Source organism: Labeo rohita, chromosome 24 (assembly GCF_022985175.1).
Source record: "Labeo rohita strain BAU-BD-2019 chromosome 24, IGBB_LRoh.1.0, whole genome shotgun sequence".
NCBI lineage: Eukaryota > Metazoa > Chordata > Actinopteri > Cypriniformes > Cyprinidae > Labeo > Labeo rohita.
In genome coordinates, this window is record NC_066892.1 from 13,948,179 (window position 1) to 13,959,996 (window position 11,818).

Below are 11,818 nucleotides of genomic sequence, written 5' to 3' on the forward strand. Positions count from 1 at the left end.
ATGTTTGGAAAAATGCTAGTTTACGGATCTGAGCTACTTTTTAAGTTTTAACCAGCTGGTCTCAATGTTGTGACCCTCTCCAATTCACAGAAGTAGAAGAACTACACCACCAGTCTGACAGTTAATGTTAATTAAATGGCTAAAGTGGTTCAAGTTTCCAAGTCCCTTTTCACACCACAGGTTGTAGGAATGGACAGTTCTTTCCATATTTTATTTTTTGTCAACAGCTTTCCATTCAGAAGCAGCAGTTTGACAAAATCTTTGAATGGTACTGACATCTGGTGGATTTAACATGCTAAAACAAGCAGCGTGAGAGAAAAGTACCTTGTTATGCCCTCCGAATCAGCTGGGCACAAAAGTCAGTCAGAAACAAACATTTCAACTTCATTAGATAGAAACTTTAATAATTTTCCATTTTTACAAATATCTACAGACCACACGTCCATTTTCATAAATAAGTGAAAGTTCTTCTGGAATGATATTCTGCCGGAGAAACATTTTAAAGATGGAAAAATATTTTTTTAAATTTTGAAAAACAACCGATACTTTACAAAACAGCTCAGATATATCTACTGTAGCGTTAAATGCAAAATTACAACCTTTTTTGCTTCACATCTCATTGTTGCTACAAAGTAAAAGTACATACAGACAAGTTTATTTTTCTATTAAACAATGTGAGCAGTTTTTGGGTTAGTTCACCCAAAAATGAAAATTCTTTGATTAATTGCCCACCCTCATGTTGTTCGAAACATGTAAGACCTTCGTTCATCTTCGGGAACACAAATTAAGATACTTCTGATGAAATCCTAGAATTCCCTGACCCTCATAGACAGCAAGGGACCTTCCACATTCAAGGTCCAGAAACGTTGAACGTTAAAATAGTCAGTGTGACATCAGTGGTTTAACTGTAATTTTACGTACGAGAATACTTTTTATGCGCAAAGAAATCAAAAACTTTTTTTTAACAATTTCTTCTCTCCTGGGACAGTCCTTCGCCATTACAGCAAGTACCACGATGCTTGTTCTACATTAGCAACATCACACGCATATGCCATGGTATTCTCTGTAAAGGCGAAGGACTGTCTTGGCAGAGAAATCGTTGAATAAAGTTATTTTTGTTTTCTTTGCGCACAAAAAGTATTCTCGTAGCTTCATAAAATTACAGTTGAACCACTGATGCACATGGAATATTTTAACAATGTCCTTACAACATTTCTGGACCTTGCATATGGAAGGACCCTTGCTGTCTATGCAGGGTCAGAAAGCTCTCGAATTTCAACAAAAATATCTTAATTTGTGTTCGGAAGATGAACAAAGGTCTTACAGGTTTGAAGTGTCATGAGGGTGAGTCATTAATCACAGAATTTTCATTTTTTGGTGGACTATCCCTTTTAGAAAAATAAAGACAAGTTATACATCATGTAGAACCATGACATCCCAAACTATTAGCAAACAACGCAAAAGAAACCAAGCAAAGGCTAACAGACATAATGCAATATTTCACCTGCCCCCCATAGTTCCAGTCATCCTGACTTGGGAGCTGAGAACATTCCGCACTTTATTTGCTTTTGAGGAATTAAAAGTCTTTACACCATGGCCATCCCCTACAAACTCTATGCAGAGGTGAAACCTTAAACAGCAGAAGTCCCATCATGACCCAGGATATGACTGATGTTGTGGGCGGGGCGATTAGATTGTTTATTTGAGTCTGAGGAAGTAGTGTTGGCAAGAGACAATAAAGGTGACATAGGCATAGAGGAGCCATCGGGAGGCATTGCTGTGGCAATTTCCGGGAACAAAGAGGTCAGGTTGAAGTTGGATAAATGAGGTGTGATGCCTGAAGAGTTAGCGATCGGCATTGGTGTTATATCTGTGAGAAGTGGGAAGCTAGCCTGTGCGAAACCCACAGGTCGAGGGGGAGAAAGAATAGAACCGAAACGATTGTTCAGTGGTGCACTGCCACTTTTGTCAGTGCTTGGACTTGTAAACATCTGGTTGGAGAAATACTGTAAAGGAATCTCACTTGGAAGGCTGGGATGAGCTGCAGGGGAATATGAGGGATAAAAAGAAGGTAGAGTGTTCTGAGGTTCCACAGGAAGGAGGGCTGGGGTGCGAGAGGCACTGGGTTGCGTGACCGGCGGGATGAAAGACGTGTTGGCATTGATGGGAGGCGGTGGGTTCATTCCTCCTTCAGCAATGAAGGGAAAGCCAAAGTTCTGGGTGAGATCGGACACGGCACAGCGATCGGACACTAAATTATTATCGCTGCCGACCTGTGCACCATCTGCCATGAAGCGCACAATGCTGCTTCTTCTTGCTTCGCTTCCTGTTTGTGTCCGGCCAAGGATCACTCCTCCACTTGACGGAAGAGGCAAAGAACTTTCTGGTTCAAAATGATTTCCCGGTCTCAAGTTGCCTGACCGTGGTCGATCTCCCGGACGAATCTTTGTGCTTTGTGGATCTGGTCCGATATGATGGGGGCGTTGGCTAACAGAGAGTGACCTGGTTGAGCCTTGTGTACGTCCTGTGTCTGAACTGCTGTGTGGTGTTGGAGGATGGGGTGGACCCGTCCTCACAGGTGGACCATGCAAATTTGCGCTGACCTGAGAAATATGGCCTTTGCTGTTGTCCCCTAGACGTATGGGAGCAGCTTTCTGTGCAGGGTGCAAATTAGGACTAGAAGATTTAGCCTGAAGTTCTCCAGCAGAGGTCCCAGGAACACAGTTGTATTCGATACTCCCTGGGGTACAGCCTTGGGGTGCCCTTTGGTGCCCATTTTGTTCAGGAATATGAGGTGCCAAAAGGCTTTGCATAAAGCTCTGGTGGCATCCGTCCTGTTCTCGTGTCAATCCTGCTCCAATGTGTACACCTTGAGCAACAGGATGCGGAGCTGAATATGTTCCACGTGAACGCCCGTCCCCTGTAGGACCTGCACCCATTCTAAATCCTGTTTGTGGCTGAGGACCTCTCTGGATTTGAGGTACAGACTTGCTGGACATGTCACCACTTCGAGATACTTGCACTTCAAAGTTACTTAGCTGATGCCCACTGACCAGAGCCTTGAAAGGTCCACAGTCTGGTATTCTTTGGGAGTCCGCGTTATTTGCATGGTCAGGGGGTAGCCTGTTCTGAGAATTATGAGTAATGTTACCCTTACCACGTGATGAATCAACATAGCCTCGTAATTCTGACTGGTCCTGTGCATTGCTTCGAGGTGCTTGCAGATGAACTCCCATACGTTGTTCACCAGTAGCAGGACTCTTGCCTATCAGAGCCTCTGCTGAGTAGCTAGAGAGACGGTGGCGCTCCTGCCGTGATGAAGTGCAAGCAAGATCCGAAGAACGTGAAACAGAATTACTAGCCTGAGAGGTCAACTGCTGTTGCTCCATTGAACGAGACCCCATTAGTCTTTGCATAGCCCCATGATCCTGTCCTGACTGACGTTCTGGCTGACCCAAGTGATTGTTTTGATGTGCCCTCTGACCTGCCTGTTGAGCCTCACAGTTTTTGTCCTGCCTAGCCCCAAAGTGCTGCTGCTGCTGAATCTGCTGCTGAAGATGCTGATGACGTGAATGTGAATTCTGTGGTGGCATCTGCTGCTGTTGTTGTTGGTGCGACTGTTGCTGCTGTTGAATCTGTTGTGCTTTCTGCTGCGATTGCTGCTGTTGATGGTGCTGTTGTTGTTGATGCTGCTGGGATTGTTGTGGATGCTGCTGTTGCTGTTGTTGGTGTTGCTGAGGAGGCTGCTGTTGCTGATGCTGCACGCCACTCTTTTCCAAATGATGTTGCTTCTGCAAACCAACATTTGGTGCGGTCTGTCCACCACGCACCACTCCTCTCTTTTTTTGCACGTGTTGGTCTTGCAGAAGGCTTCTCTGATGAATACTGTGGATCTGGGATTCTGGTTGTGTCAGGTGATGGTGAAGCTGGTAAAGGTGTCTTTGTTCTTGTTGTTGTTGTTGGTGTTTGAGGTAGGGGTTTCCACCTAAGTTCTGCCCAGACTGCGGTGCATTATGCTGTGCATGTCCTTGCTGCAGGTGCACCACACTTGGCTGAGTTTGTTCATGTGTTGGCACCTGAGTAGAGCAGTGTCCTTCTGTTGGGCGGAGCACAGTGCTCATGAAAGTATTACCGGAAAACAGAGACCCAACACCATCAGAGTGATTCCTTGGCATAACTGCAGAAGTACTTGAAGGCATCTGACCAACCATCATTTGCACGTGATCTGCAGCCTTGATGTCCACTCTTGCAACATTTCCTGGTGGGCATGGTTTTGAACGCTTATTTGGAAGAATAAGGTCATCTTGGGCGGACCTTTTTGGCATATCCTTCTGGTGGCGTTCAACTATTCCAATACCAACGTGGGTTCGCATCAGAGCATTCTTTAAAGGTGCATATTCATTAGGGCCAGAACAGGTTGGGGGAACTTGTGAGGAAGACTGAGTCACCATAACGGCAGCACCTCCTGACGATGGAGCAGAAACCTGCTGTGCAAGATTGGGTGATCCTGGATAAGGCTGGTTAGAGCTTGGTCTGATGAGGTTATTAACATTAAGGCTGGTGACAGCACTAGGCTGAGACTGCGAGTAGGCTATGCTCTGTGGAAGTCTGATGCCAGCAGTACTGCTGGCTAAAGGCTCAACAGGAGGAACTCGAGCAGAGACCTGAGATGAAGTTTCTGACACAGGTAAATCAGCCTGCTTTGTCAGTTTAACCTGCTGGTCAGTCACACTATCCTTGTTAGACAGGGCTGGCTGCATTTTTGGAAGGTCCCACCCTGTGGCAGCAGCAGTACTTGTTGGATTGTCAACACTGCACCCAGCAGCCCTCTTGCCTGGGCTGTCCTGTTCAAATATGGCTCTTGCAGCCATTGCTAATATTTCTGCCTGCTCAGAAGTGAAGGTGAATGCACCGAATGTACTTGAAGAGGCATTTATGTTGTGGCCTGCTGGAAGCAATGATGCAACAGAAAATCCTCTGCCACCCGAACCTCCTGCAAGAGGCGAATCAGTCTGTCTACTGGTTCCCATTGGAGGATCAAAGGAGTCATTTTCCAGTGTACATACTTGTTGTGGAGTAACGGTTTCTTTTTGTGCAAAAGCGCCTATTTCTGTCATATCCTTTTCTGTGGCACCATCAGATTGTCCATCTTTGCCAGGTTGTGTGTTCATATTTGATTCAGGCAACTTGAAGTCTGCACAATTCCCTTGGTTACTTGTTGTCATGGACATATTCATTGTGGATGGTCGTTTTAGAGACTTAAAAGTGTCCGAAATTCTAGAAGTTTCTGGAAGCTGAACAGATTGAGTTAACATAGAAGTGTTTGAGCCAGGAGCTGAAGTTGAGGGCACAATAAATGATGTCTGATTTTGAGAAGAGTCGGTCAACTCTTCTCTTCTAGCAACTAACTTATCTTGTGGCTGACTTGGCATGATGGAAACCATTGGCCCATCTTCCGTTGAATTAGCACTGATGCCTAATGGTTGACTTGCAGGTATATTACTTGGTAATGGAGGCCGACAAAGGTCTGAACTAACAGATTTCCCTTTTGAACTGTTCTGGGCAGAGCTTACAGTGGTCAGTGGAGAGGAACTCTCTGTAAAACTGGGTCTTGATTCTGTTGATCTGCCTTCACTGCTGGTGCAAACATTACTGCTACTCACCTTATTCTGATCAGTAGTTTCACTACAAAATGTCACGCTGCATGAAGAGTTAACATGAACATCTGATGAGGCAACTGACAAAGTTACAACAGTATCCACAGAGTTACACTGTGATGACGGAGCAGCACTAACCACTGAACAATTAAGCTGGGGTCCAATATCTGGAGCAAAGATTTCTTTACTCAAGCTAACACAATTTGTAGAAACAACCACGTTACCCTGAGTAGAATTTACAGTACTGGCACTACTAACTGTTACATTGTTATGCAAGTGGTCATCATCTATAGATTTTGCTTTAGTCTTTGAAACTTCTCCACTTGCCATTGTGGGCTTGGCAGGGGATTCATTTACTGAAGGTGTGACAGAACTGTCTGCGGATTTTTCACTGGAGGAACTGACACTAATGATTGCAGAACTAGTGCATGTGGAACTAACACTGTTAGGGGCAGGTCCTCTCTTCATGTTAACATCATGAGTATCTTTATTCAAAGAATTTACCGAATCAACACCCGCTGCTACAGTGGATAACTCAGAACATGTATCATCTGCAGCAAATGCCTTACTCTTGACAGCAATTCTACACAACCTTCGCCCAGGTTTAGGTTCCTTTCGTTTAACTATTCGAGTTTTCCTGACTGAGCTTTGTCTGGATTGTTTTTCAGAAGTACCACAACCTTTCTTTGGCAGAATTTTAACTGCACTGCCAGCAGCAGTTGATGATACAGGAACAGAGGCAGAAAGAACTGTTTCAGAAGTACTGACTTCTGAACCACACACTGGAAGTGGTTGCACAGTAGTGTACGAAGGTGGAGCAATGGAGTATATCTGCACATTGCTTTGACTTGAGACCTTTGAAATGCTCTGACTAAGACTAGTTAGAGCACCTAAACAATTCATAGCAACATTTGAGGTGGGTTCCTCACAGGTGGGCTGAAGTATCTGAGTTACACTTTGACCAGATTGAGAGTTTGCCTTATCTGGTGACTTTGCCGGCTGCAGAACATAAACTTGTCCATTCACAGTGATAGTCTGAGGTGCTTGTGCTTGCAATTGGGTTAAGGGCCGTGGAAGAATATGTACCAACTGCTTTGTACCAGCTGCCTGCATGCTAGCTGCACAGGTAGGGTTTGAAGTGGTCGTTTGACAGGATAAACTTGGGGTTGCAGTTGACACAATGGCAGTGTGATGACTCTGTGGTGCAGGTGTCAAAGTAGGTGCCTGAATTATGACAATGTGCTGGCAGGGTGTCTGACTTGTGACGTCCTCTCTGAGAACCTGTGGTGCTGGACATGAGCCTCCCTGTTGCAGAATAACAACGTGTGAGTTACTTGGAGAAGAGGTCACTGCAACTGGTGTTTCCTCAGAATTCACCTGCAATAACTGCATTGTCTGTAACACTGGCAGTGTGGCAGCTTGTGGTTGAGGCACAAGGGCAGGCTGAGTTGGTGGATTTATGATTGGCTGAGCTTGAGGCACCACACTGAGATGCAGCTGAGGCACAACGGCAGACTGGGCTTGGGGCACCACTGTAGGTTGGGAATGAGGCTGGCATGGCAGAGCAGGCTGAACTGGAGTTTTAGGTTGTAGAGGGGCATTGCAGGTCGTCATCAGAGCGGAGTTGAGTTGAGGTTTCGGTAATAATGCAGGTTGTGCCCGAACAGTTGATTGGGGATGGGTCAACTGTGCTGTCTGCGTTTCAACAGGCTGATGGACCACTACGGCTTGGGATACAATGGCTGGCACTGATAAAATTGAAGACTGTTGTGCGACTGCTCTCTGAGGGCATGGCACAACTGTCGAATATATCTGAGGAGGTCTTGGCCCAGATGGCTGAACAGGAATGCATGGTGGTGCGGGGGCTTGTAGTTGCACAGGAGCCTGTGGTTGCAAATGGATAGAAGTCGGATCCTCAAGGTGTTTTGTCCCAACTGAACATACAGAAAGTTGCTGAGGGTTATGTGAAATACTGGCACCATCTGTGACGAGTGCCTGTGAGACAGGTTGCACTGTATTTCCTGCAAGCTGTAGTGTTGTCCATGTAGTCTGAGTGCTACTAGTTGCACTGGTCCTAAGAAGGGTAGAGCTTGCTGGTAATATAGTGCTAACTGATTGGGTTTCAGTGGCTGCAGCAACAGGAACCACTGAGTTACTGATCACAACTTGAGGCAGTGTAGATAGGCTAAGCATATGTTGAAGTCTGAGAGGGGTGGTCGGACAAGTAGCAGAAGTGAGACTGGGGATTGGGTTATCTGGTTGAAGTTGTGGGGGGAGTGGGGTGCTGACAGCAGCCTGGGGACATACACCTTGAACAGTAATATAATTCATAGAAGGGTTTAATCTTGGAGTAGTAGGTGCCAGAGGAGAATACTGTTCCAAGACTGTAAGACATGGCTTGGATACAGCCGGAATAAGAGTTGCTACAGGTATGTGTGAAGATGCAGAGGAGACTACAACTTTATTTACTGGTGCTCCATTCGTAATACCAACAGTCTGGCCTGTACCCAATGTAATATCGCATGCAGGTTGGACTGTTATGGCATTTGCCGGTTGTTTATCAAGATGAGAAACTGGATTTGGTGGAATAGAGACTTTGCTTGTGGGACAAGCGTTGTTGCCATTTGAGTAAACAATTATTCCCTTTGACATCAAGTGAGTCGGAGTGACTTTGGCTACTTTTGCACAGCGCTGCTTCCCTTTCCAGTGTATAGTGGGGTCATCCAGGAAATTGATGCCATTAGCTTTGAGGAGCTCAATATAATGAGCACTTTCTTTGCGCAGGTCCTCCAGCTGGTGCCGTAAGCGCTTTATCTCTTCCGCTGCAGAAACAATATTTAACACAGATGTCAAAATGAATGACTGCACATAAGCTTACGAGGAATGCATCAGTAGGCATTTAATGCAGTACTTATCTTAATAAAACCATGTCCCCATAAGGAATAAGTAATGCAAACGCACTTAATTTATACAATTAACTGTTGTAATGAAGTCATGTCTCACCTTGGACTTTGTCTCCGCCATTAAGCAGCATTTCATCATTTTGTCGCTTTAGCTCAGTGATATAACGATAAGCCTCTCCCAGAATCATATTTTTACTCTGTAAGGAGGGGTAAGATATTACAAAGTGAAAACTCTGTAGAAACAATAAAAAAAAACTGTGCTTAGTTTCTAGTTCTATTGCACATTTACCTGTTTCAAGGCCTGAGAGCAAGGCAAAAGTTCACCAATCCGATTTATACCAGCATTGATTTTCTCTTTACGATGTCTTTCCACTGATGTATAAGAGAAATAAGTAATAGCATACAAAGGTATTACTTATAAAAATATTAATTAAATATTAAAATAAGTTTGAAAACAGTTGCATTAACAGAATACTTTCTCACCTGCATTATGGATCTCCTTGTTTTTCTTCCGCCTAACATTTCACAGGAAATGATTAAATGATAAACAACTTGGGCTCATAAGTGAATAAGAAATAGCAGTAAACATGAGAACACTTCTAACTTATTATATTAAATAAAAAAAAATAATAAAAAAAATTACTGCATAATAATGTATATACACTACCAGTCAAAAGTTTTTGAACAGTAAGATTTGAATGTTTTAAAAGAAGCCTCTTCCGAGCAGGCCTGCTAACCAAGCCTGCATTTATTTGATCCAAAACACAGCAAAAGCAGTAATATTGTGAAATATTTTTAATATTTAAAATAACTGCTTTCTATTTGAATAGATTTTTAAAATGTAATTTATTCCTGTGATCAAAACTGCATTTTCAGCATCATTACTGAAGCCTTCAGTGTCACATGAGCCTTCAGAAATCTTTCTAATATGCTGATTTGCTGTATAAGAAACATTTGTTATTATCATTATTATTATTATTTTTATTATTATTATTATTAAAACGTTGAGTACAGGATTCTTTGATGAATGGAAAGACTCAAAGATCAGCATTTATCTAAAATAAAAGCTTTTGTAACATTATACACTATATTATTAGCCAGTATATAGAGTCAGTCACTTTTTTTTGGAAAAGAAATAATAGAATTTGATACTTTATTTAGCAAGGATGCTTTAAATTGATCAATGATAAAGACATTTATAATGTTACAAAAGATTTCTATTTCAGATAAATTCTGTTCTTCTGAATTTCTGAATCTATTCATCAAAGAAACCTGAAAAATTTCTACTCAGCTGTTTTCAACAAAAAACAATAAATGTTTTTTTTGAGCAGCATATCAGAATATTAGAATGATTTCTGAAGGATCATGTGGCTGGAGTAATGATGCTAAAACTTCATCTTTGAAATCACAGGAATATATTACATTTTAAAATACATTAAAAGAAAAAGTTGTTTTAAATAGTAAAAATATTTGCTGTATTTTGGATCAAATAAATGCAGTCTTGGTGAGCAGAATAGACTTCTCTAAAAACATAAAAATCTTACTGTTCAAAACCTTTTGACCGGTAGTGTGCATATAATTAATGCAAAGATCTATAAACATAAAATGATAATACTTTCCTATAAGGGTCAATTGGTTAACATTAATTAGATATTAGGATTGATAGTACACAGCTTTTTTTATAAGAATATTAAGGTATGTTAATGTTAATTTACACATCTGTTTATTGTCATGCTCTTTCACAATACATTTACTACTGTAAATTTATAAAACAATATCATCAACCTAGAATAAATGTTACATATTATAGTTAATTGTTACCTACTACATTAATTGCATTAAAATTACAGAACCTTATTGTTATAGTGGTGCATCAACCATAAAACAAACATATCCTTAAAATTATAAATTTAATGAAGCAATAATTCATTGGGTACGATCAGAATTCCCATTGCAGTCAGTATACGATTTAAACGAATTTATCAGTACCGTGGCGGTTTTGGATTATTTGTCTGATTCTGTACTATCTCCGGCATCCTGGCACACTTTACAGCCTGTTAATACCAAAACACATGAACAAAATCACATTTGAAAAGAATGCAACTTATATTATATGCAAGAGGATATGCTATGGTTGGGAATAAATGCAAAATTACCTTCCAGCACTAAACATGCAGCAATAATTTGTATGAGCTCAACAATGTTGGAGATCATAGATCCAGGCACTTCTATGCTCCATAAAAAACTGCAATAAAGAGAAAGGAAAATAACAGCTTTTAATTCTACATAATGACATTACATCAAAGACTATGAGACAATACTACTGACTGCTTATTCTGCACACCTTTTTGACATGTAGGAAATCTTGACGCATTAAGATTAAATGAAATGTACACTGTTTACACTAGCAAGTCCCCAAAACAGTAACTAGGAATCAAACTGTCATGTCAAAGGTTAGCAAAACAGGCTGCACCTATCTGAGCTTGTTTATTAAATCAAAATTCCATTGAAGATACAATACAAGAAAGCCAGTTTTGACTCGCCTGTCACCACTAGCATGTAAAGCTCTTTAACACTTAACTGGCTAACATGCTTAGCTTGTTAGCTTGAAAACCTACACTATATCTGTGTTGAGCTCTAAGCCTGAAGAGAGAAAATAAATACAACACGAACTGAGAAGAATATAGCTGACTGTACACATATAACTTTTTAGCTGTCTCGTTTTGTATGCCCTTAAGGTACAAAGATGGCTTAAGTGGTTAACTGGTGAGCTAACACGACAGCTAACACATCACCATGGTTTTCGATAACTAGCTGCATCACTAATTTCGTTAACATAGCATGTCAGCAGGTCTGTCGGTTAAAAAGGACCTACCGACTGCTTATCCATCCTTTGAGCTGACGATATGCCCGTCAAAACTTTGTTGATCCTGAACAATTTACTCCATATCTGACCTAGCATAAAACTGCCAGTCACAAAACAGCGAGGCGGGATTTCCGTTCTGTCCAATCACAGCGAAGACAAATGAGATTGTATCCAATCAGATCACGAAGAAGCGCTGAAGGGGCGTTACCGTTGATGCGGTAATCGGACAACGCACACAACGCAGGAGACGTGAATGTTTGTTGTTAGTGGTGTCCCCAGTTTTGTGGACTTTGTAACCACGTAAAATAATAAAATAACACAAATCTTTAGGAAAACTCACTTAAAATAAACGTTCATATTAAACGCTGAATACGTCGACGAAAATAACGAAA

The 11,818-nt window shown here is 41.9% G+C and overlaps 1 protein-coding gene across 1 annotated transcript; it reads right to left on the bottom strand.

Moving 5' to 3' along the window:
* Positions 1–285: 285 nt before the first annotated feature.
* On the bottom strand, positions 286–11,553 carry LOC127155788 (basic helix-loop-helix domain-containing protein USF3). Its single transcript, XM_051098277.1, has 7 exons — positions 11,436–11,553; positions 10,717–10,805; positions 10,550–10,614; positions 9,044–9,075; positions 8,850–8,932; positions 8,661–8,757; positions 286–8,479 (listed from the first exon to the last, which is right to left on the bottom strand). Exons 3-7 carry the CDS (start codon positions 10,594–10,596, stop codon positions 1,632–1,634), a joined length of 7,107 nt encoding a protein of 2,368 aa, XP_050954234.1. The 5' UTR covers positions 10,597–10,614; positions 10,717–10,805; positions 11,436–11,553; the 3' UTR covers positions 286–1,631.
* Between the last annotated feature and the right edge of the window lie 265 nt (positions 11,554–11,818).

Excerpts from the sequence above, each read along its gene's own strand:
- LOC127155788 (XM_051098277.1), bottom strand. The coding sequence starts at position 10,596 with ATGCCGGAGATAGTACAGAATCAGACAAATAATCCAAAACCGCCACG. Across the intron at positions 8,933-9,043 it reads CAAGGAGATCCATAATGCAG|TGGAAAGACATCGTAAAGAG; the intron begins GTGAGAAAGTAT and ends CTTATACATCAG. Across the intron at positions 8,480-8,660 it reads TGGCGGAGACAAAGTCCAAG|CGGAAGAGATAAAGCGCTTA; the intron begins GTGAGACATGAC and ends TTGTTTCTGCAG.